General features: G+C 38.2%; 2 protein-coding genes across 2 annotated transcripts; both read left to right on the plus strand.

Annotated features, from left to right (window-relative positions):
• mboat7 (membrane bound O-acyltransferase domain containing 7) lies at window positions 1-12,424 on the plus strand. The gene is made up of 9 exons (XM_042489878.2): window positions 1-121; window positions 1,474-1,553; window positions 3,100-3,229; window positions 3,908-4,034; window positions 4,132-4,288; window positions 4,707-4,902; window positions 5,944-6,096; window positions 6,252-6,428; window positions 8,680-12,424. The coding sequence occupies exons 2-9, from the start codon at window positions 1,478-1,480 to the stop codon at window positions 9,083-9,085; spliced, it is 1,422 nt and encodes a 473-aa protein (XP_042345812.2). The 5' UTR covers window positions 1-121; window positions 1,474-1,477; the 3' UTR covers window positions 9,086-12,424.
• tmc4 (transmembrane channel-like 4) lies at window positions 10,758-26,232 on the plus strand. The gene is made up of 17 exons (XM_088084448.1): window positions 10,758-10,893; window positions 13,380-13,697; window positions 13,871-14,057; window positions 14,998-15,137; window positions 15,237-15,386; window positions 16,953-17,038; window positions 18,243-18,388; window positions 19,384-19,531; window positions 19,651-19,809; window positions 19,898-20,055; window positions 21,517-21,643; window positions 23,143-23,240; window positions 23,340-23,523; window positions 23,631-23,761; window positions 24,716-24,871; window positions 25,043-25,121; window positions 25,263-26,232. Exons 2-17 carry the CDS (start codon window positions 13,643-13,645, stop codon window positions 25,350-25,352), a joined length of 2,094 nt encoding a protein of 697 aa, XP_087940574.1. The 5' UTR covers window positions 10,758-10,893; window positions 13,380-13,642; the 3' UTR covers window positions 25,353-26,232.
• The last annotated feature ends 25 nt before the right edge of the window (window positions 26,233-26,257 follow it).

Below are 26,257 nucleotides of genomic sequence, written 5' to 3' on the forward strand. Positions count from 1 at the left end.
CATCCATCAACCAGGAAGTACATGTTTGCAGTATTAAGGGTGTGTGGATGGGTCGTTGGGGTGTGTAGGCTTTTCAGCAGACCGGAGACATCAAACGGTGGTGATTTAACACGTTATAAATGTAAGTAATATAAACTCTCCGACGTGCGTTTGCTAATGTAACTGTTGTTTATTGTGGTTGCTAACCGTAGCTAACAAATGATTAGTTTGTACTCTGAATGCTAACGTTTGCACACCTGAACAGACTGATACAGTAAATACAGACTGGACTAAAGCGATGAAACCTCCTCTTTTTTACTTTTTCTGAGCTGTTTTTGTATTTTTAATCCGTCACAATTTATAAATCATTGACTTCCTTGTGATTCTTCGTAGGGCTATGTTGCTGTAAGCTAACGTTACCGCTTAAACTCACCTGGAAGTAGCTTTGTAAACACAAATGAGTGACAGTAGACACTATTCAGTCAGCTCTGAGCTCGTTATTTGAGTTAAACTACAGGTAAATGCACTACATAACTCATCACACCTATTAAAAGTGATCAAAGAAGTAGCCGTATGCCCCAGTTTTCTCCTTGGCTTCAATACACACTGAAATCTACCATGTCACACACTCAGTTACTTACTATGTTGTCCTAAATTATGGATGAGTCCCTGTGTGTTGTTTCGTGTTGTGTTTTCCATATGTGTTGCATTTAATCTCTTATGAACTTTTATGCAACCTTTCAAAATAACGTTACAAGGTGCTCTTGCATAACTTTTCACAAACCGCTTAAAGGGGAACAACGCCCATTTTGAACATTCCTGCATGTTAGTCCTATGGTCTAAGATAGTCCAAAAATATTAGCAAAAATGAACAACAAATCGTTATGTCAGACTGCCAAAACTCAAATTGGTGATGTCTATGTTAGTATAAAGTCTGGAGATGCTGAATTGGGAAAGATGATGTAAATAAAACTGAGAACACTACTACAGAATAAAGTTAATTTTGGGTATAAAAAAGGAAACAAACATTCTGTTGGTTCACAAAATCAGACTCCCATTTGTTAGCCCTTTTTACACAGTGACTCTGCTATGTGGCAGCTGCGATGTCTCTTCATGCCTCCTTTGTATTTTTCCACAGAACCAAACATCATGTCGCTCCATTGTGTGATATAAGACAGCATGCTGGCACCGCAGAATCAAAAGAGGCGTGACATTTAACACAACAGAGTCGGCTTCTAGTGTGACATACGACTTATGTGTTGGCAGCACTTTCTAAACAATAACAACGGCTTAACATGCCATTAAAAAATAGTTTACCGTCCCTGATATATGGCAGATTATCTCCTCAGCTGCGCAGGATTGTTGATTGCTTTTCTTGTTTTTGTTAAGTTTGCTGTGTTGCTGTTGTTCCCTTATAATTATGAACTGTCCATTAAAAATGTTTTTTATGTGCGTAATTTTCTGTATGGAGCTGATCCGTGTTTTCGTTGGCAGAGCGATGTCTCCTGATGAGCTGGTGTACTTGGGAATCCTCGCAGCCTCCATCCCTGTCGGGTTCCTCTTCCGTTACCTCAGTGAGTATTTTGGAATATAACTTAATGCATTGTTTATTTTTCTGTTGGTCAATGCTTTATGCCATACCTTGTGGTCTCTGTAAGCAACTGTGAAAAAACACTTCTCTTTGTAATTCTCCTCTAAATGGCACAAACTAAAAATTTACCATTGCTGCTGGAAGTTTTGAACTGTGGGACAGAAAAAAATGATCAAAAACTATGATATCATGTTTCTCATACAAAGGATGAACAAAATACAGCGTAACTGACTACAGCTCAAACCCTAACCATCATTACATATCCTGAAATAGGTCGTCACAGCATACTGGACCATTTATTTATGGAAAGCTTTCTGTTCTTCGACGGGATGAATAAAGTGGAAATCTGCTTAACAGTCTCTGCTCTGTGAAGGATTAGTGATGCTTAATCTGGTGTTCAGGGAGGCCATGAATCATACAGAAAGATGACTTATTAATCTTTTGCTCTGTTCAGGGTTGTGAGTTTTGTGCAACCTTGTGTAAAGCCTGTCTGCATGCTTCACAGCCTCAGACTTTTGTTTTGCAACTGCAGTTTACAGAACATGTTGTCATGTTATTGTTTTAAAAGCATATCCTTACATATAAAAGTGAATTTTTTAATTCTTTTTGAGGTGAAGTCTTTGGTGAAGACTGTTGTATCACGATGGACAAACAAAGTGATCAAAACTGATTAGAAGAACCAGAGATATTGTCTTTTTAATGCCGCACATTCATCTTTCTTTTCATAACCAGCAGCCTTTTGCACCACCTGTGCGGACGTTCGAACATAGCTTAAGTTATATCGAATTATGTTAAAACTTAATTTCGGTGGTTACAAGTTAGTTCTGATGTAAGATATAACTTAAAATTTACACCTACATGTCATTCTTAACTCAACCAATGTCATGGCGGAAAAACTACATTATTTGTTGAGAGGGTTTTTTGATGATGATGATGACGATGACCACTTTCCTCATCATTTCGTCCAACCACATATTCTGCACGACAGTCTGCATTCTTTTGATAATTATAATGATGTTGATATGCACTCTCGATTCCCATTTCACCCAGCAGAGATGCAAAACTTAACTGATCCACTTACCGTTGAATTACAACATGAAACGGATTGGAACAGCTCTCTGAGTCTGAGTTTATGAAAAATGAAATAAACCTGCTGACAGACTTTGACAGTGTTTCAACATATCCGACTCATAAACACCATATCGAGGTTCACTGATTGGCCACAGAAAGTGAAAACATCCTTTGCTGCAGCAATATTCAGACGATTATAGTATCAAACTGACTACTTTCAGCGTAGCGTTTAGCGGGGACTTTGCACCCTAACTGAAGAGAGAAGTTACACACAGCTGGTGCAACAGGCTGTCGGTGCTGATGTTACCCACAATACAACTTGTGTGTCCATTTTGAAAAAAAAAAGGGCAATATGGGGAAATTCATAGCTTTTACACACTTTTCATCCTGTGTCTCAGGTTCTTTTCCAACCCGATGTAACTAGTTGACTTAATTGTATAACTTTTCTCTCACTTCAGGTCCTCCTGTGAAGCAGGGGGCAGCTCTTCTTCTGGGCCTTTCTGTCGCCATCGCCACCTGTCACATCCACACCCTCCACTCTCTGGTGACGGTGATAGGAACATGGATTATTATAAAGAGCGGCTGGCGGTGAGAGATGAACATCCACTATTACACATATTTCACCAACACACACAATTTTTTAAATATAAAAATCAGCTTGTAACTAACACTTTTTAAATTTATTAATCTACAGTAATTAATATGTCATCAATAAAGTCTAAAGTGACGTCAAAAAACATAGCTAAAAGGTGAAAGTTTTTGCATGCACGTGGATGTTTTTGTTTACATACATACCTTATTTATCTATTTATTTATATAGCACTTTTTAAAACATGCAGTCACAAAGTGCTTCACAAACACATGTACACAGGAAATAAGTGAGTGAATGATGAATTGAGTTTCAGTAACTTACAATAAGGAACATAATACAATGAAGGACAGCAAAGACTAAAACGAAGAAAGAAAAACATAGCACATGGAGTTACTATGGGAACGCTTTCCTATAAAGGTGGGTTTTTAGGAGACGTTTAAAACAGTCAAAGGACTCAGCAAATGCGACGGACAGGGGAGGATTGTTCCAGTTGTGTTTTTATGTGCAAACAAATACATGATTTAAATAAATGGAAATTTTAAACAAATAACTTCTCGTTTCACCAAATGCTGACGCACATGGCACACAACAGGAGTCAAAGAGGACAACATGCACTGCACTTTAGATACAGTGCAGACATAAACTCACTAATAACATTTGTCTCTGTCCACAAGGCATGCCCCAGCACTGAGCCTCAGCTGGACCTTCCTCTACCTCCTCTTCTTCCGTCTGGTCACATGGTTCGGTCTGCCACAGCCGACTCCTTTTGCTAATGCCATCCAACTACTCCTCACTCTCAAGGTACTGAAATGCAGTCAAAGATACTGAAGCACCACATGGTGTCCTTACAGTTTGTGCTTCTTTGTTGACTTTTTGTTTCTCTCTCTTTCTAACTCAGATGGTGAGTTTGGCGAATGAGGTGCACAGCTTCCACATGGAGAAGAAAAAGGACGTGAGCTCTTTTGCCAAGTCTCCCGTCATCGGTGGTCTGTCTCAGGAGCCCTCCATCTACGATATTCTGTCCTATAGCTATTGTTATGCCGGTATAATGACCGGTAAGTCTGTGGAAACGTCCTCTCTGAATGTTACTGAAGTTATATGAGTTCTGATGCTTTAAGTGAAGGTTGAGAGATGTAACAATACGTTTGTGTGTGAGCTGTTTATATTCACGTGTTGTTGTTGATGCTCATTTGCTTTTGCATGAATTTTAACTGTTGTCTCTCTTTGTCTCACTCTCCGCTACTTGTCCAACATTGTGTGAGTCCATATCATTTTCAGTACTATGTAGAATAACTTCCGGTTTTAATTAATATACCTCTACTCTTTTTGTTTACTTTCTCCCTTTTCCTTTCTTTGGAACCACACTGTCCTCCACTGTTCCTTTTTGTGTCTTGCATTTTCCTTATTGTCCATTTTCACTGTCCTCTCAACACCACCTGTGTTCCTTAATCTCCTCCCTCCGTTTCCCTAAAGGTCCATTCTTTCGCTTCCAAACGTACGTTGACTGGCTGAGGCAGCCGAGCCCGCAGGCCCTGCCCGGCTGGGTGCCATGCCTGCAGCGTCTGAAGCTGGTTCCTGTCTACGGCGCTCTGTTCCTTGCAGTCAACTCCGTCTTCCCACTGTCCTACGTTCGCACTGAGGAGTTCCTGGATCACAACGTTTTCTTTAGGTATTGTTTCATTGCATCACTGCCCTGATAATGTCTGTTAAAATTACTCTCACGTCATGCTCTTATCAAAACTACCTCTGAGTAATATTTTATATTTCCTGAGTTGTACTAGAAGCCAGTTAACTTAAACTACAGTGTATTGATTGTACACGTGTCACAGCTAATTTCTTGCAGAGTCTGGCTGCAGTTTGTTGTAGAGGAAGGTAATTGAAATGTTGCATCGTATAGCTGTCTATCTGTCTTTAATCGATTTTTAAATGCTCAAAAAATATGTCCTCAGGACACTGTTGCATTTTATCAGTATAATGTGATCAAAATCATCAGTCACACACAGTCAGATGGCAGTGAATTTTCTGAATGCCAGGTTGTCTATAGGCTATATTAAAAAAACTGAGAAACGAATTGTTGAATATTTGTATTTAGCAGCCTGATCTACGTCAAATAAAAACGATCAGATTTGGCTACAACCTTAGAAATTAGACAAATCAATTCAAAACAAAGCATAGATTACTATTTCTAGTTAGCTAAATATCACAGTTCTATGGTTTTGGACCATAGTAGTAGCAGTATTTAGGGTTAAATGTCTTTGTGACATCTCTGCAGTTGTTTGGTAAGATAGATGTTAATGTTGCAAATGAGTGTTGCCAGTATTTTGAGCCTGGACGCCTGAGCAAACTGGTTTGCTTTATCTCGAAAACATGAGGATAAAGGCAGTGAGCAACCTGGCAAGAAATATGTAGCATATTAAGAATTAAGTAGATAGAGAAAATTATTATTTTTAAATCAGAGATAAAAATGTCCAGAAACTATCTTTCTAAATATTCTAACTGCATAAATATGTTACAGAATTATGTGTCGTTTACTCAAGTAATTTTCTTTGACAATTTTGATTTCTGTTTATTACTTTTTTTTTAGAGTTTTTTGCAATTTTTTCTCTTCCTAAGTTTCTCATTGCCTTATTGTTGTTAAAAAAATTGCCTAGGTTTTAAGGAGTTAAGATAGAGATTAATGATACACTTTTCTTTCGTTCTCTGTCACCAGGTTTTTCTACATGATCGCTGTGTTTTTCGTGTTTCGGATGCGTTTTTACGCGGCGTGGTGCGGAGCTGAAGCTGGCTGTATCAGTGCAGGTCTGGGCTGTTATCCAGAAAAGGCGCTGTCCAAACCTGGAGGAGGACCCACCGTCAACTACAGGTACTTGATCACAGGACTGAAATAGGATGCATCAGTATTTACCCACGTTGTTAAATTGAACTGCATTGCTCACTCACATATTTGTATATGTCAGCGTTTGAATATTCTGTTGTTGAATGTTTGTTTTCTCTTATTCAATGTTGTTTTTTTTGCAGTCCGGATCCCTCCACTGAGGAGAAATATGACTTCAAAACCATCCAGAACATTGACTGCTACAACACCGACTTCTGTGTGAAGGTGCGCCACGGCATGCGTTACTGGAACATGACGGTGCAGTGGTGGCTGCATCACTACATTTACCCCAACGCCCCCTTCAGAGCCTACGCTCTCAGGTATGTGCATATGTGCGCCACAGGTTCTGAAAATACCACGTGATACCCCAAACTTGTCGATAAATCCCTTTGTGGTGCGTTTTGGCATCAAAATACCTCTATTGGACCTGTGCTGATTCAAAATATTAAAGATTTCAAATGTGAGTTCATATCAAAGTACTGCTCACCCGGTGTTTGGACCTAGACTCAGGAGCTGGAGCTGAATCATTATTAACAGTGGAACCAGCACTTACAGGAGCGTAGGAGAACGTCACTTGATTAGTCTTAATATAGAGATTGATCCGTGAAGAAGGTCTCTGACAGAAGGACTTCACAGTAAACATGATTATTTACTGCCAAATGTGAGGTCATAGCACTAACCTCAGATTTATGTTTTCTAGTCATTCTTTCTTGTTTATAATCTGCTTGGATCTTTAAATGTCAATTTTCTGCAAGAAAACCCGTGAAGCTCCCGCTCTTACATTTAAGCATTTTATTTTAAAAATACTTTTTACTTTTTTAGCTAATTCTGCTAGACATGGCTTATAAATGTAAATGTTAAAAATAGTACTGGTGATATTCTTTGTTGTTATTGTAAATACATCCCATGAGAAGACAAAAACCAACAGTGTCTTAAGGTGTTTTCGAACCAGACAGAGCTGGGGACTCCCTGAGAGAAACTGCTCAATGGGGAGCTTCCCCGAGGACTACATACCTTCAGGGCTTTGTTTTTCTGTTTGTGTCCGCACCGCCAAGAGGAATGCTTAAGTGGCGCGCTGTAAGCTGGCCAGCAGTTGTTGATGCATTGTCTCTTTCGCAGCTCAGTAAACTTGTCCTTTACTGTCAGTCCGTTTGTCCGTGCTTTCATCCATTTATTTTGTTGTGAGCTGTTGTTTGTGTTGTCTGTTGTTTACACGGCTAACAGGTCTTTTAAAGTGGCGGTTGCTGGTGCTGCTTTGGCTCATGGGTTCGACCAATCACTGTACACTTCCATCACTCATAGTTTCTCTTATGCTAGGAGAGTACCTACTCCAAAATAAGGACTTTAAAAGTCTCAAAACAGTGTTCTGAGAATTATGATCATTCCTAGTTCTCGCTGTGCAGACAAATCAGAAAAAGAAGTTAGAAACATTAAAAAGATCCTTCAGTCTGAAAACGCTTTTATTTCTTTTCTGGAAATCTGTCCCCCTGAATATGCAAATCTTTGAAAAAGGGTCCTGATTAAATGCATGAAGACATAAATTTGACTAAATGTCTTACAAAAGCTGGAGTTTTCAGCAAACACTAAAATAGGAGGTAAGAGTAAATTGTTTTTGGACTGACTCAGCCATTGATTTGGTTTACTGGTGAGTGTTTACGGCAGCAGGATGGTGTATGTGGGAGTGATTTAAAAATAAACTAAAGTCTTTGTGTTGATGGAAATGGAGGAGTATGTCACCCAGTGCTACAGTGTGGCTTATTTATGTGTTTTTTTTTAATAGGTTTTGGGACAACAATAGACATTTATTGCATCACGCTTTGGCTACCCAGAACGTACTTAGGATGATTGTTGAATTTGGTTACAACAATTAATATAAGCAGACAAATACACTGTCTCACATAGCAAGTAAACAAGCATAAAATCCAGTCAAAATGAAACAAAGGAACCAGTTGAATACATGGACGTGTGCAACTTTTTAAAAGGATTTCAGTGATTATTTGAATAGCCATCACATTTACCAAGGGTGACAATTTTTCTATCCTTAAAATTTGGCTTAAATTCTTGTTACTTATCAGCTCAGATAGTTTTAGCTCCCTGTATAAATTATTCCACAAAGACGGGGCAGCATATTTAAAAGCTTTTTGCCAAGTTCAGTTTAAACCTTTGGGGTTTAACTATTATGGAATATTGTGGGAGGCTGTATCAGTTTTGGATTTTGTACATGTACGTACATAAATAAGAAAGAATCAGCCCAGGCAGAGCTTTTTATACAAAGAGCAACCGATGTGAGAGTCAGCAGACGGACAGAGGAGGCCATTTAGCAGTAATGCACAGTGGTGCACACGGCCAGTAATAAAACGTAAAGCACAATGGTACACAGTATCCAACTTCTCTAGCTGCTGGTCAGATGCATTCATAAAGAGCAGATCACCGTATTCTAATAAAGGTAAAAAAGTTGCAAAGTTGAAATCAAATATTTTCTTGCTTGAAGCGAGAAAACAGGATTTAATCTTGGAAAATAAACTTTGATAGCTCAAACTTCAGCATCTCCTGTTTTTGTGTGACTCTCAGGGCCGGTTGGACCATGTTCATCAGCGCCTACTGGCATGGACTGCATGCCGGCTACTACCTCTCCTTCCTCACCATCCCACTGTGCATCGCCGCCGAGTCCGCCATGGAAGCCTCTGTCCGAGCTAAACTTGGTCCTTTTGGACAGAACGTCTTCGACTGGATCCACTGGTTCCTGAAGATGAGGGCCTACGACTACATGTGCATGGGCTTCGTGCTGCTGAAGGCCTCTGACACCATCAACTACTGGACGTCCATCTACTTCATCATGCACGTTATCGCCGTCTGCTGCATCGTAATCGGGAAGGTTCTGAAGGGAGGGAAACGAGAAGGAAGGAGAGGAGAAAAGGAGGAGAAAAGAGAGGGAGAGAAGGTTGAAAATGTGAAAACTGGAGAAAAAACAGACTGAATGGTACAGTAAAAACTGGGATGGATACTTTATCGGGACATGAGGAGGAGGTATTTTAAGACTAGAACAACCACCGCACCATCTTTCTACAAACGTCCCACAGGTCCAGTAAGATTTTGTGGGAAAATGTAAAAGTTATATAAACTTTGATGTGTAAAATCTGTTAAGACATTCCATACATGTACATGAAAGTCCTGTGAACACTGGGAGAGAAGCTCAATGATTGTTACTTTTGTGTTGTGAGTAAGTGGAGCGTCGGCCTCTACAGTATGCGTTCTTTTATTTCACCATACCATTCCCAGTTTTAAGCGTTTAAGCGAGCTGTGCGACCGGTCAAAATGAGGTCGTTGAAATTTCAAGATGCTGTTTTTGAAATAGGCAGCAGAGTGAGTCAAACAATAACCAGCAAAATCCTCTAAATGATCTTACAGATATTTAAAAGCAAATTCAATGTGATTAAATTTAGTTTCTATGAGCAACAGGACATTCCAGTAGTATGTTTATACTGGGGTAAAAAAATGGATACATAGTGATGGAAAAAAACTTAATACAGGGTTCCCAAGATCAGGAAAAATCTGGAATAGTCATTGAAATTTATAATCACATTTTCTACAACTGCAGAAGTTATGGAAGTATTAAAAATAATTGAAAGTTTTGGAAAAGTCTGGGAATTTTGTTGCACATAATGAAGTTACATGATAACTTTCAATGAAATTTAACAAAACGGCAAACTTAATTTCTGTAACTGATGACGTAACGTAGCTCCAATATGCATCAATATGTGATGATTTGTTTACCGTCATGTTTGTTTCTTAGTTTTCTCGTAGTTCCCTCCAGTTCTTTATGTATGCCAGCTTGCTGAAACCATGTTTAAATAGAGTTTTAATGATATGTTGATATCTGATGTGCTTACAAAAAAATGGCAAGTGGGTCAAGAAACAACATAAAAGTCATGAATGACTGAAATTTTAATAGTTGAAAATGTGTGGGAACCTTGTTACAAATATTTAAAAGAGGAGCAAATTGAATGTGTTTAAATTGAGTTTTTCCATAACCAACAACAAATCTGAGCAGCACTTAGTTTTATGTAACAGTACTTTTATACTGGAGTACATAATGGAAAGATTGTGAAGAAAAAAAATCTTTATAATGGTTTCTCATTGGGCCTCAGCTGTAATTTTTGCATTGTCAGAATTTTTAAACTTTTAAATTTCACAAAACAAAACAAAAATATTGCTGTCTTGAATATCAGCATCTTGACTTCTTTTGACCTCAATAAATAGTTTTGTGTTTTTATGATAGTTAAAGGTATACTATGCAGAATTGCAGTCTAGTGTTTGTAAAAACTTTTGCCAGCAAAAATGAAAGAAAACGCCAACCCGAGACTCCCTCTTAATTGGTGTTCGCCTCGCTATATTTGCAGGTTTTTTTTCATCGCTGTGTCTCTCGGCTGCCTGCCGCTTACAGTCTGGCACCTGGTCGGTACGTTTTTATAAGCCCCAACCTCACCGAGCGCTGTGAGCGTTCACGCCCATAAACGTCTTTATTAAGTAAGAAAATACAGAAAAACAGTCTCTGTAGAAAAACACACCGCCACACACTTCATGTGTGTCATAAGTGATGACTGAGAGAGTTTACTTCAGTATGAGTCTATACATTTTTTTTTTAGTAAAATCCTGCATAGTGTATCTTTAAAAGCAGAAAAATAACAATGGCAAACTTACTGTGCAACCCTCATTACAGGTTTACAGGAGCAAAGCAAGGTCCAGATTACACTTGTATTCCTGCCTGATGACATTAAGACTTCTGTAAGTGTTTTATATTTTGGTTTTCAGCATTATAATGTTTCTCATTTTATTGCTAAACATTTCTGTGCTTTGGTTTACTCCTGTGATCCCTTGAATCCAAAATTTTTATTTTTGGACTTTTTTTCATAACTGTTCTGCCTGTAATTGTGCACATAAGTGGAACATCTGCACTGACATGTCTGTGGCAGTGCTGTGTCCGCTAAAGAGTGTGCTTTGTGAAAGAATAGCAACAGTACGTTCACTGCCAAAATGTCTGTACTGCCGTCATGGACCATTCAGGGTTGGGACCAAACATTGGAAACCAAAAGCTGCAAGTTTCACGTCATAACTGTAAGCTGCCAACGTGATTAACAGCACAGATAGGGCCGGGCGATATGGTTCAAATCATTATGTTGCTTAAACTATTTTCTAAAAGTATGTGACAGTAATTAAAAAAAAATCAAATTATCTATAAAATAATCAAACTGATGTTCAAAGCAATATGCCAATTTATGTATTACATATGAGCAAACTTATAATGTGTGTAAAATTTTAGTTTTCTAATTAGAGTTTGCTATGAATCATTTAATCAATTATTTGATCAACAGAAAATTATTTGGCTACTCTTATTATTATTTACTCAATAATGTTAGTATTTTTTAGACGGAAAAAGCCAAACATTTATTGTTTTTTTTTTTTTTTTACTTTTTAAATCATTTTTTGATTTGAAAAAAAAAAGTAAATAAAATACTATGTATATGTAAAAAAACCCCCCCAAAAAAATAACAGTGAACATGTACAACAGATTGTAAGAAACCAACATAAATTTACATTTCAGACATCTGATGATGATTTGAAGACCTCACCTTGGGCTTTGCGAAATTACATGCCGCATGTTTCACTATTTTCTGGAGGTTTATTGACAAAACATATAATCAATTCATTGAGAAAATAACTGTCAGATTAATATATTAAATTGAGCCCTTATTACATGTTGAACTTATATGTAAAACAAAAACATAACTTTTGTTGCCTTTAATCAGAGCTGCAGAAATGTCACGAGTGAAAACATAATCACAGTCACGATATGCTTCTGCCAAAACTTTTTAAACGATGATATTGAATTATCGCCCGGCCCTCACCCGATAAACTGTGAACAGTTGGAAAACATGTTGAGAGTTGTTTCACTCACACCTGTCTCAAACTGTGTATCCGAAACGGTGTCATACCTCCGCTGTGTGTCTGTTTTCTATGAGCTTGACTGACAGCAGAACTGAAAGCTCTTTTCCTCTTATTTTGTTTTGCTCTCCACATGTTAGCTGGAACTGAGATTATTTCCTTTACCCTCTGTGCCAAGACTCAAGCCTTTTAGAAACAGTTTTAGTTTTTATTACTGTGATATTGTGACTTGTAGTTCCTCCATTGACTGCTCATCTCCAGACTATATAATTTTCAGCCTTTTGTCCGTTTATCTTCAGCTTCACTGCACCTACTGTAACACTCCCCGGTCTGTAACAGTGTTACTTGTGGAATACATATCAGCCTTTCCTGATCGATGTTACTCACCTGCCTTTTTCTTTCTTTAGTCTGTTTAATATGATAATATGTGTTTGTTTGTTTTTTACCTTTATTTGTTCTTAATTACCTTGTGTAAGTCAGTCAGTTAACCCTTTGAAACCTGGAGCGACATCACTTCTCTGCTGCTTCCAGACTCCTTTCACAAGTATGTAAACCTTTGAAATCTGAGAAAACTGATGCAATTTCTTTCAAAACCATGGGATAAAAGGCAATGAGCGACTTTGTAAGAAATGGTCCACATACTGCAAGAAATTTGTAGATTTAGAAAATTATTTTGAAAAAAAAAGGGGGTAAATATTTTGGGAAAAAGTAAAATTTGTAAAGTAAAATTCTGTAATTAAATATTTACAATTATGTTCCAAAAATATATATATTTTTAAGAACTTGTTTTTAACTTAAAATTGTTTAAATTTGTAAATTTGTAATTTTTAATATTAGTAGAATTTTTTAAAACTAATTTCTTGCTAATTTTTGTGTCATTTCTTCTTTTGTTACTAATTGCCCTCTATTTTTGAAAAGTATCAGTCAAATTTGCTCAGGTTTCAAAGGGTTAAAGCTTGTAAAAAGATGCTTTTATAAATCACATTTTTTCACTCGCTGGAGTGAGAAATCATTAACTTGGTGTTATTAGTGACTGCAAACACGCCTGCTTAGTTACCTCACAACAGAGTTTCAGTGCTCTCTCTGAGCTAAGAGAAACTGCAGCTCTTTGATAAAACAAATGTTTTGTGGCAGGTGAATTCATCTTATTAACTTGTACATATTAATAATATATGTTTTATTATATAGGTTTTTTTTTCATCACTGGCCACAATTAAAAATCACCAACATATTTCCTAAAGCACACTCAAAGACACATCTTTGAACTCCTCGGTAACACAGATAACTTGAATGTAACGTGTTTTCTTGCTATGTTTCTTTTCTACCAGCAGTTTATTTGACCGTGCAAACTGTAAATGAACGCTAACTATCCCCTTGGAAATAATGGGTTAAATCGTACAAGGAAGTACCTGTGTGGTCATTTACAAAGGGAGTAAAGTCCGTGAGAGAGAACAACAGGGAAGTAGATACCAGACAGGCAGCATTTCCTCATGACGGGCAGGTTTCACCGTTTGTTTTATTCTGAATTTGTTTTAAATGTGATTACAGAAGAGAGTCTTTAAAGCTGGTTGTGTTAAGTTTTAAAAGAGAAATGGCCGGCGGACCACAGAGACGAGACTCAATAGAGGTGTACGACTATACTGAAGGTGTGTCTTCTCTTACCTCTGATCACATATACTTAAACATATTTATTTTAATCACAGTATCTGAATCGACTGATAAATAATGTCACTGCTGATATTGAATCATCTGATAATCTAGCTAAATTGTGTTTTATGATTTTCATTGCTGTTTTTCTGTCCGTCACTCAACCACTCAGGAGGTGGTTATTCCGGTGACCAGCCGTCGCTAAGGTTACGACGGGTTTCATCTCGAGTGTCCAATCAGAATTACCCCCAGTTCGACTGGAGCTCAACGCCAGCTGAGGAGGATGGAGAGGGCGACGGTGGACAGCCACGCGACCTCAGGGGCATTCCTCTGCCCATGGCACTGAAAAGAGCTGTGAGGTATGAAATCCACCGCTGGAAATTTGATTAAAAACACCACCATCAAAGTCTCAGTTAGCTCCTTGAAACCCGAGCAAATTGGCTTGATTTCTTCAAAAAAGGCAATGAGCAACCAAAGAAAAAATTACCCCAAAATTAGCAAGAAATAAGCAAAACATACAAGAAAATTACCTTAAAATTAGTTTAAAAAATGAAAAAGAAAAAAAAAGATGGCAAGCAAGACTTGGAAAAAGTGCTTAAAAATATAATAATTCTGTAACACAATTTTATATATGTAAACTTTATGCGTAATTATGAATTATAAAGTTTTCCCAAGCTTTTTTTCTTTTTTCCCTGGAGATAGGGACAGCATCATTGAACAGGAGTGCACAGAGTGGCTGTCATAGCTGTCAGTCATGGTGGAAAATCCCCTTTTTATAGAACTAGTTAACTCATTAAAACCAAACTAATAATAAAAACAATCACTTGAACATCAGCGATTGGGTGCATAAAAGTAGTTGTGATGTCGCAAAATCTTGCTCACATTTACACGCCTGGAACTCAGATTTAAGGTGAGCACCGAGAAACTTTCCTCCTTAAAACTCACACAGTCATACACCTGCACATACATGATTTTGTGCAGCGAAGGTCAAACATCCAAGTGAAGTCATGATAAGCTAAACACATTTTTTTAGTGAAGGGGGACTTAAAATGTTTAATGGTTAAGCGAAACGTCATGTACTGCAATTAACTGGATTAATTTTTTAGAAATGTACCAACTGAACGCTGTCCCTATTTCCCCTATAGTTAGACTGAAATTATATGTTTATTTTAAGGAAATGTCTCAGAAATTATTGGAAAATTATTATAATAATTATAAATATTATTACCAATTACTACCAATAATTTTATGACACAGTAACTGCTCTAGAGTCGTTTAAGTGTAATTTATCTTTTACAGGCAGGTCCAGCAAATGCGAGTGCCTGTGGTTTCCAGCAGGAAACACAAAAAGACCAAAGCGCTGCGCAAACTCAGAGACAACGCCAGAGAATTTCTCAGCATCATAACACCGTGGAGCAAGACTTTGCAAAAGATCGGAGGTAAAACTTCAAACGCTGCTCTCATTACTAAAGATCACTCACACTGTACACTCCATGCATAGTATGGTATGTTTAAATTATGAACTTTTGGCCCCACAGGGAACTTTGGAGGTGGCGTCCAATCTTACTTCCTGTTCCTGCGATTCCTGGTGGTGCTCAATTTTGTTTCCTTTTTACTGATTGCTGGATTTGTCCTCATCCCCAGCATCGTCTTCAGATCTGTCGGGTCCAGCGTCGTCAACAGTACTGGTAAGGACCTGCTTTTACTCAGGGGTGTCAAACTCATTTTTATTTTGGACCACATGCAGCAGGATTGGACCAGAGAAACCATTTCATAATAACCTATAAATAACAACACCCCCAAATTTGTCCCTTTCCTTTAGTGCTTTAGTGCTGATGTTATCTGTAATAAGGTAGCGAGCTTCACAGCTGCATCGCTGATCTCTTAGCTGCTACTACAAACAGTCTGCGTTTTCTTCAAACCTGCAAACAATTCATTTATCTTATCTGCTCTCACTTGTCCTTGCAAACTGTAGTATTTTTTGATATGAGACTTATGGTGGCGCAGAATGTTATATTCCTTGAGCACTTGAAGATACTGGGAATACGCAAACAGCACCGGTTTTCAGTTTACCTTTGTGAAAAAAAGGAAGTGGTCCATTTGGAAAAAGGGTTCCCGCAGATCCTCAAAAAATCTTAAAAGGCGTTGAACCCTTGAATCTAAAAAATAAGGCCTTAATTATGTCTTGAATGAAACTTCTTAAAAATGCTCAGATATAGGGAACAGAATTTTATTATTTCTTTTCTGATGCTGCATAGTAAAATTTCAGAATAACTTGTAACATATTTTATTTATTTATTATTATTACTTACTTAGTCATTATATTACTCGCATGAACACCACCAAAAAAGTCATGTTTTATGTATGTAACAAATACTTGGGCAAAACTGCCCCTAACCCTAGCAACTGATTTCATTCAGTTTTGGTTGTTGTAAAATTGGTCTTCAAGTTTATTATGAGTGGCATTAAAAAATCTGAAAAAATCCTAAATCTAATAGACTTTAAGCTGTAGGAACCCTGTGAAAAGATAGGAATAACACTTCATCCAGTGTGTTGGCTTGGACCCTTTGGTGGGCTGGTGTGTTTGACACCGCTGCTTTAACTTAACTAACACAAAGCAGAGGCAAGTTGTGTTTCCGTGGTCGTTTGTCTCCCCATATTTCTTATATCCTGATATTTTAGCACAATTCTTTCTAATATAAACAGGAAGCGCTCTCACAGCTTGATGCAACAGTTTCTAGGCAACCGCTCAGCCTCTGAGGAGTAAACGTGGAGACAGCAGCTGTGGTATTCCCCTAAGAAAAAGAAATGGTTGATGGTTCATGGGCAGAAAACGTATCCCCAAGATAAAAATAAAAATATGATGACCTGATTCGTCGGTGAGTTTGTGTAAGATATTGAAGATATAATGTTCAAACATTTTTCATGCACTGACACTTGGGAAACCTAAGCTTTATTGCCCTCTTTCATCTTGCAAGAAAATAAGTCACAATTTCTCATTTTCTATAACCCCCGGATGTGAGGGATCCAGCTTTATCTCGATGACCGTGTACGGATTAATAACCTCTGCTATCATGTTAGCCACGTTTAATCACCACTGCAGCTTCCTCGCTCCTCTTTATGTTACTCTTAAAACATCGGGACAAATACATGACCTGCACGTCCAGAGAGATTCAGGGAAACCTACAGAAAAACTGTAATCTGTGAGAATGCATGCAGAGATCGTAAAGCTTTTTCCTTGCTGTGTTTTTCAGGTCCAGAGGAGTGCTTGGATTATGACCCTAATCCTCAAGGCCTGGTGGTGTTCTATAATTACTTCCTTGACTTACTTTCGGGAACGGTGAGAAACTGCAGCATCACAGTGACCTACAAAGATATGAAATGTGCAGAATGTATAGCGAAACTGTACAGTAATATTAGTGTTTTTAATTACTGGACATTATTAGTCTTTACGTTCTGCTTTTTTACAATGTTTGAACTCTGCAACACAAGACTGCAGCCAGGACATTAGAAATACTGAGGTCATGAGTTGTTTTGGATAACACTGATGGTTACGCTGTTTAATCCTTTCTAAATTATATTCTTATGCAGTGACTTAAAGCTACTGTGGGTAACTTTTCTCAAAATAACTTTTTGTCATGTTTTCTGAAACTGTTATAATAGTCTGAGAGGTGCATATGAGACAGATGATCTGTGAAAAAATCGGGGTCCTGTGGCTCCTCCTGGTGCTGGTTTTGCGATTTGTAGAAATCCACGCGCCTGGCTGAGATCAACCAATCAGAGCCAGGGGGAGGCTCTATGCACTGTCAATCACTGCCGTGCTCTCGCTGCACAGTCACCCTCCCTCGTAGTGCGCTAGAATAAACTGCATTTGTAGCATTGAGAGAAGCAGTCAATACCCGAGAAGCTCATGTAAACATAAGTAATGACACTTTACACATATTTATACAGTAGTATGTGAAAAACTTTGCGCAGTAAGTGCACGGCAGTGATTGACAGTGCGTAGAGCCCTCCCCTGGCTCTGATTGGTTGATCTCTGCTGGGCGCGATGGATTTCTACAAATAGCAATAACAGCACCAGGAGGAGCCCCAGGACCCAGATTTTTTTTTACAGATCATCCTTCTCATATGCACCTCTCAGACTATTGTAACAGTTTCAGAAAATATGATAAAATGTTATTTTGAAAGAAGTTACCCACTGTAACTTTAAGAGAAAAAAAAATCTTGTAATGTAACACACTGTGAGTCAATGACATGCAAACAATCGTTCAGCAGATTAAATATTTCTTTAAGTTAAGGAATACATTGTTGCTGAGGCCTAAATTTCAAAATAAAAGTCAGTGAGTGATTAATATACCAGGAGGCCATTTCCACACACAACTGAATTGAGCAAAGCATGCAAAAGAAATCCTCCAAATTTCCCCATACACAGTGGACATGACCTCAGTGTCCTCAGTAGTACTACAGCTCTGCTTCCACATACTCCCACTGCAGTGAACATTTAGTACGTCAGCATGCTTATTGACCATCTTCTTTTTGGTCAGGGCTTCATGGAGTATTCATATATGTTTTATGGCTACTACAACAACACGATGGTGGAGGACAGGAACTTCTCCTACAACATCCCCCTGGCCTACCTCTTCACCGCCGTCTTCTACTTCATCTTTTGCCTCATTTGTATCATCGCACGGTGAGTCCCAATGTAAACAGGCTCGGTATGAAAGGATAACTTCTGTATTTTACAACATGGACCCTATTTTCCCATATTTTTCTGTCAGTGACAAATGTGAGCAAAAATGTTTTAATTTGGTCCAGTATTGAGTGAAAGTGCTGCAGCAGTGAAACAGGCTTCAGTGTAACTATTCGAAGCTCCGCACCACTCAGCTTGTCAAAATTTGCACGTTGTCTATGAGGAGGGGGTGTATCAGTAATATGTGTGTTTTATTACATTGGTGTTGCACTCAGAGGCCTTCCATTGCCAACAAAGCACAAGGAACCGAATTGCTACATAATTTGGCTTTTACCAGAAACAGCCCGAAATCGGTATTGCAAAGTTTACCAGACTCTATTTGAATAAACAGTAATTTTGAAGCATATTTTCACATTTAACTGGGCGAATTAAGGATTTATTTCAACAAAGCCAGGGTTGGTGATTGCTGAAACAGTGGAAAGACAAACCACAGCGGTTTTTGTTAGTGTTATTTGGTTTCTGTTGACTGTGACTAAAGTATGTCTCATGATGATTAAAGTATTATTTTTTCCAAGTCTGATGGGTTTGGCAATGGCTGTTTCGGGGCTTTTTCTGGTCCAACAAAAGGCTCTTACTCTTGTGGTAACAATCTTAGGCTCTCCTTTGGCAAAATAAGCATTTTAAGTGAGCGTATAATTGACGTGCACAAATGCCTCAACTGGTTACGTTGCAGGTTGATGCAGGCTGCAGTGCTCTCGCTCAATGTTGGACTGTTCTCAAAAATTAGAATCCACGTTGAAAAATCCCAAAGTTCCCCTTTAACAATCAGGATGCAATATGTGTGTATTAGTGTATGTGTGTGTGTGTGTTCAGTGAGGGTTCAGGCCAATAAGTGGAACAGACAGAATGACATTTAAAAGCCCGAGTCGAGAGTTCAGTCACCTTGACCTGCGTCTGTTTCCTCTTCTCTCTGACTGCCGGCTGCTCCCGCGCAGCTTGGGGACTACGGCTCGAGTTGCCGTGGCAACGGGAGGCAGCGCTTTAGGCAACTACAGCATTATCGTGTTCACCAGCTGGGACTACGGTTGCCTGGGTGATCGAGCTACCAAACTGAAGCAGAAGAACATCCACTACCGGCTACAGGTCAGAGGGGATCTGTCCCAGTTAGCCTGTTGGAGGATTTCTCTCCGCAGCACAACACAGTTTTTCAGTCCCTGCGTGCTTTTAGACAACCCCTCATCTGTTTTCTCTTTCTCTGTCAGGTTGATCTGGAAGAGGAGAGCATAAAGAAAAGGGCAGCCGCTCTGACATTGTGTCAAAAAATAGTTTTATACTCTCTACGTGTCTCTATGGGTCTTCTTTCTGTTGCGCTCATTGTTGCAGCCTTTTACTGCATCTTCATGGCCACTGTCTTCAGCCAGGTAAATGATGGAAAAGAAGAGTTATGATGGTAATGAATTTAGTCTGGAAGTCTTTGGTGACCTCTTGGTTCCCATCTTTGACAAACAGGGAAAGAGTGGAGAGGAAGGGATCCTGGGTTTGTTTTTTGAGTATCTACCTTCCATTGTCATCACCGCCGCAAACTTCCTGGTGCCGCTGCTGTGTGACCAGATCGCCCTCATTGAGCGATACCCCCCCAGCACCACTGTCATAGCAGCACTATTAAGGTTTGCAGGGGTATTTCTGTCAGCGTGATTATGTGTGCATTGAGTTAATTTGTGTTTGTTAATGATAAATGCTACAAAAAGAATTGAGTCAAATAATCATAATTTTGAGATTTTATGAAACCTGCTACAAAAAGTAATATCATCTGAACTGAGTGGTGGAAAAGTACTTTACTGAAAGGGACAGTTAACCCCAATATCAAAAATACACATTTTTCTTCTTACCTGTAGCGCTGTTTATTAACCTAGATTTTTTTGGTGTGGGTTGCCGAGTGCTGGAGATGTCGGCCGTAGAGATGTCTGCCTTCTCTGCATTTTTAAAAACTGAACAGTAATGTGTCTTTCTTTGAAATCATGACCCAGTTACTCGAAATAATCCACAGACCTTGTTGTGAGCAGGTTCATGCAGGAACTATTTTCGGTCAACCGAACTACACCACCCAACCGTATCACTGCCCATCTGGTGGCGTATCGTGCCTCCATGAAAGGTAGCTTTTTGCATTGCTGTCTTACGCCAAAATCAGTGACCAAGCGAAGGTATTTGACGTCTTGGGACTTATTTTTTTTACTGGAGAGAGGGCAGACACCTGTCAACTCACACCAAAACAATCTAGACTGATTAATAGCACTGCAGGTAAATGGAAAAATATGTGTTTGATTTCGGGATGAACTATCCCTGAAAGTGTGAGTAGTAATACAACAAAGAAGAAGTACTTGCTTGAAAGTAAAAGTCCTGGATTTAAAGATTTACTTAAGTACAGAGCTACTGAAGATGTACAGAAGTATTATCAACAAAAGTACTTGGCTCCTAGCTCCTAACAAAGTTCATCTGAGGCGTCGTGCGGTGAGTAATGGGAGAGGAAAGAAAAAAATAAACATATAAAATAAACTTTTTATGGGGCACTTTTCATAAAAGGAGTGCAGCTCAAGATGTTTCACAATAAAAATGCAACACAAAAGCAAAAAGGAGACAATGAAAACACAGTCTGTGATAAATTAAATAAAATTTTAAAAATAATAGGAATGCTGGAAATTAAAGTCAGACTGAATATATCGGCTTTCAGCTGATATTTCCAAATGATGACTTACTAATTACTCTAATATATTTGCATTTTATGAAATGTTGACATTTTTTTAATACCTTTTTGGGCCTTAAACAATTACTTCAATGAAACTACCTGAGAGCTTTAGATGGGAAATCACTCTTTCTCTTGGAACTGCCAACAACTCACATCTGCAGGCTGTGTGACAAGGGCTACACATTTTGTATTGTATTTAATTATTAGTTTATATGTAAATTGTTATTGTGTGGTCTGAGAGTTATATCCACACGGCACTAAACATATGCTTTACAACCTTGTGTTAAATTACTCTAAACTAAGTAACTAAATTATCTATCATTTGAAATTTAGCATCAGTATCACAGTTGTTTTGAATGATTCATGATTTCTTTTCCGGTTACAGGGCAGTGATCCTTCGTCTGGTCGGTCTGGGTGTTCTCCTCTACACGCTGTGGCTTCAAATCACCTGCAAGGGGGACACAAGTAGTGAAGACTGTGCAAAGTGCCAGTACAGCCATAAAGACTACCCGGTCAGTATGCTACTTTTTTTAGATGCTGCTTCTTCACAGGCTGGATTGAAGGAGTCTGAGCTGTTAGCAGAGTGCCAACTGCTTAGGAAAGAAACAGAGGGGGATTCAGATAACAAATACAGCGCAGTTCTGCAGTTTGTTTTTCTAATCTGACTTCACTGTCATGGCTGTGTTTACATGAGCAAAGGATCCTGTCTGCAGTTTGATTTTGCGTCGTCGCGGAGACGGAGTAAGCTTTGAGTCAGCTCGAACAGCTGAGGAGATAACTGCGAGAATGGAAAAGAAAAACAAACAGATTGACAGTAGTTTTGTTTTGCAAAACACCTGTGAGTCACCAGACTACAAAGAGAATATAAAATGATTCTGCCTGAAATATATTTTCACAGGTGACGACAAAGAGATTTAAGTAATGGCAGAACGGAGGGAACTGGTGGTACAGAATGATTGTTGTGACTGTCAGTAAAATTCAGATAATTCAATATGGTTCCTTGCATAAGATATTCCACTGTCCAAAAAATGAAGTATCTTTGGGTGATGTTTCTGTTTATTACAGAATGATGATAGCTGATTACTCTGTAATGTGAACCAATTTACCTTTGCTGCCTTTCTTCTTAGTTGTGATTACGATAAAAACCATATGTGCCCCCACCTATGCTCCAATGGGATTTTGCCCCTCCACCGTGACGTTAAAACACCGATGTCTCACACCCAATGTGATGTCATAGACTATAAGACCTAAACTACCATCTAGTGGTCAAATATTGTAGTCCTTACATACCGAACTAAACTATATAACGATGCAAATATAAAAACCATGTTAAATGGCTCCTACAATAATATACAGTAATATATGCTGAAACAGTGATGTATATAATGGCTGCATCTATGACGCTGCATCCTTTTAAAGGTTAAATGTTATCACTTCCTCCACTGTGGCCTCGTTCATGGCTGTGTGAAACTTTCGCCTCTGCCCACTCGTGCCATCTATTAATTGTATCTATGCCACGCGTGGAAGTACGAAGCGGTGACACTGATAACATCTGAAACAGACGAATCTATTTTAGTACATAACAGGCGCATGAATGAGTTTTAAAACTGCTTTATTCTGTGCTTTTACCGGTTTAAATCACCTGGACCATCTGTTTTGGAGAGGGAGTGACCTCTGCGGATAATTTGGCTCCTGGAAAAAATTTAATGAACAATGAAGGAATTCTAACTTTAAAAAGTTTCAGCCAGTTGCAATCTGCAGTCCTCACCACTAGATGCCACTAAATCCTACACACTGCTCCTTTAAGTCAAATACACATATAAATGTTTATAAATCATGACATGGAGTAATAACAGCTTATATATGTGATATTATGATAAGAAATTAGTATCCTAATTTAAGAATTTGGGGGAAAATGCCAAAGAATACAAAATAAAGTTGACATATATTCTTTTCAGGATTTAAATATTGTAAGGCAGGTTAATCTTTTTGTGTTTGTCTCATCTTGTAGTGCTGGGAAACTCGTGTGGGACAGGAGATGTACAAGCTGACGCTGTTTGACTTCCTCATCAATTTTGCTGTGCTCGTCCTGGTGGAGATTCCACGCAGGTACACGTCGCTGCGTGGATAATTTTTACATTATATAGATCATGTTATAAGTGAGATATTTATCCGTGTGACTGTACCGTGCTTGTGTGTGTGCATTAGGATGGTGGTCGACAACTGGTCCAATAAGCTGACTCAGTGGGTGGGTCGACAGGAGTTTGTAGTACCTGCCAACGTGCTCGGGCTGGTTTACGGTCAGACTGTGGTTTGGACAGGAGCTCTGTTTTGCCCTCTGCTGCCGCTCATCAACACCATAAAGTTTATCTTCCTCTTCTACTTCAAGAAGGTGAAGATTTAACACGGCCAACGTTACACACAGTGCCAGTTTGTTGGCACCAGCTCTCTGTTTTGGTTTTGTCCCCTCATGTCCTTGATTGCCCCTGTCCTCCTCAGCTCACACTCTTCAATAACTGTCGGCCAGCACTGAGGACGTTTCGCTCCACCACCTCCACCTTCTTCTTCCTGGTGGTTCTCCTGTTCGGCTTCATCCTGGCCACAGCCGTCATGGTTTACAGTCTCGCTGAGTGAGTGATTGAACAGAAGTGCTTCTCAGTTTAGGGCTGGCAGTAAATATTGTGACATAGCAGTGACAGTGGACATAATCTGCAGATCTGAAATACTAAGTGAATTGACAGGATTAGATTTAATTTAAGATTAGATGCCCCAGATAAAAACATTTTCATGCACTGGTCAATTTTTATTTTTTTTATTTTTATTTTTTAGCAATTTGGGGCTATTTTGATTCCTTCAGTCTAGAGGAAAGAAAATGTCCAAAATAATATTTAGATGTTAATTTTAGTTCAGATTTTTGAAGTTTATGTAAAGTGCATAATTTAAAAGATAGTTTTGCATGTATATATTAAAACAAAAAATCTCAGAAACTTTGTAATGCAAAAATCATTTTCTTAATTAAGTAATCAGCTTGAGAAATATATTTTTTATCATTCTCTGAGCCAAAAATCTCAACTTCAGTAGCACTTACATACATTAAACTTTCTAGCCCTTTAATATTTATTCTCTCATTTATGTGTGTGTGTGTGTGTATGTGTGTGTGTATGTGATATGGCAATTATTTTTTAATGGCTGTTGGCAGTTTTTGCTTATTCTCGGAGTGGTGAAAGGAGAGAGAAAAGATGAAAAGAGACATCCATAATGCAATCTATAAAAACCTTTGACATTAACATAACAAAAAAATATAAACTAACTTTTTGTTCTGGAAAGTTACACAAGTCAATGCATATTTAAATACATCACTTCTCATTTGCATATTTAAACATACGTTTCAGATAATTTGTAACATCAAAAATAACTGTCTGAATTTGAGTAATCAGCTGGGGGAGTTTCGTGGTGATATCTGTATCTTATTTATCTGGGATGTTTCACCTTAAAAAAAATGTTACGTCACCACTCTAAACACTGGATTCAAATGTTTTCCATATTATTTTACTAAAGACAAGTGTTTTCCTCTTTCCATCCAGAATCCATCCCTCTATGGGTTGCGGTCCTTTCCGTTTCTTCCCGAGCATGTGGTCGATTGTTCCGAAATCTTTCTACAACCTCTCTGATGTCACCAAGGAGTTTCTCTTCTTCGTTGGTTCCCAAGCGTTCTCCATCCCTCTGTTTGTGCTAAGTTGGTGAGTCAGCTTGTGCTTCCTGTAGCTTCATTATTCTGGTATATACAATGCTCTACCTGAAGGTAAATATAGAATTAAGCCTGTAATTTTTATGTGATGCTTCTCTGACCATTTCATGATTTTTTATTTATTATTATTATTTTATAACAACTGCTCCTTTCTTCCTGGCAGTGTGGTGATGTGTTATTTCATAGCTTTAGCCTCTGTCTATGGGAAAAGTGTTGCTCTGCTGAGAGCTCAAATCAAACTGGTAAGTTGTTGGCATTTTACCTGTACAATGTACCGTAAAGCAAAAACTAACATGGTGTTGAATTTTGGCAACTTGTAGGTTGGCCGCCTAATATTCACATTCAGTTTTACTAATACAGTGGTGGGTCTTTGGCTTTTGCAGGAAGGCCGTGACAAGCAGTTCTTGGTGAAGCAGATTGGGGAGCTGGGTCGACATCAGCTACTACAACATTCTGCAGGAGCGTTTAACTGAACATCGAACACGGACCAAACCTTTAAAACACGATATGACATGATGGAGCATCTGTATGCTACCTATATGTTTAAAGTCAGTGACATAAAAGACTGTCTGGGGTTTAGTTAAATGAATTAAAGATGTTGTGGTTCTTAAGAGATGAGAATTCTGTTTCTAGGAGGATTTGGAAAAAAGGAAAAGTAAAACCTATTTATTATCACCCTACCAAAGCTAGCAGTATATCAGATTTAAAATCAGGTTTATTGCCAAGTAATAATAATTCTAATAATAATAATAATAATAATAATAATAATAATAATAATGTATTTGGTATAGCACCTTTCACAGAAATAAACAAAGTGTTTCTCAAAAGAATACAATAAAAATATGCAATCCAATCAATAAAACAAAAGCAATACAAATATGAAAGAGGGTTTTCAAATGCAAGGAATTTTCCTTTGGTGCACAACAATATACACAGTAGGAAAAAATAAATTGAAGTATGCAAAAGTTGAGAAACATGAAAATATAATTACCGAAATACAATAAAATTATGAAAAACTATGAAAATGTGTACAGTATATCTGTTTTAAAATGAAAGATCTGTAAAGTTTTGAAGGAATGTATGAAAGTAAAAGGAAGGTGCAAAAATTTAGAGAATATGTGCAATGCACATGGATGATATTAATCCAACAGATGTCCACAGATTTGACAGATGTCAGAGATTTTACCTTAATGTAATATGGATCCATATTACATAAATCTGTGTATAAATGCATTGCAAAGAGTGCCTCTATAATATATAATACCGCCATTTATTTTTATGTCTTTGCAAACAGATAAAGCATGTCTTTTTCTTATTATTTTACATAATAAAGTGTGATGTATTATAGCACCCTCTAGTGTTTAAAGTGTGGTGTTGC

Source organism: Plectropomus leopardus, chromosome 11, assembly GCF_026936395.1.
Source record: "Plectropomus leopardus strain MGB_pleo_1.0 chromosome 11, ASM2693639v1, whole genome shotgun sequence".
Classification (NCBI taxonomy): Eukaryota; Metazoa; Chordata; class Actinopteri; order Perciformes; family Serranidae; genus Plectropomus; species Plectropomus leopardus.

Coding starts and splice junctions, on each gene's coding strand:
- mboat7 (XM_042489878.2), top strand. CDS start 1,478: ATGTCTCCTGATGAGCTGGTGTACTTGGGAATCCTCGCAGCCTCCATC. Junction 3,230..3,907: donor ATTATAAAGAGCGGCTGGCG/GTGAGAGATGAA, acceptor TCTGTCCACAAG/GCATGCCCCAGCACTGAGCC. Junction 6,097..6,251: donor GGACCCACCGTCAACTACAG/GTACTTGATCAC, acceptor TTTTTTTTGCAG/TCCGGATCCCTCCACTGAGG.
- tmc4 (XM_088084448.1), top strand. CDS start 13,643: ATGGCCGGCGGACCACAGAGACGAGACTCAATAGAGGTGTACGACTAT. Junction 20,056..21,516: donor GTCATAGCAGCACTATTAAG/GTTTGCAGGGGT, acceptor TTCCGGTTACAG/GGCAGTGATCCTTCGTCTGG. Junction 23,524..23,630: donor TCCTCTTCTACTTCAAGAAG/GTGAAGATTTAA, acceptor TGTCCTCCTCAG/CTCACACTCTTCAATAACTG.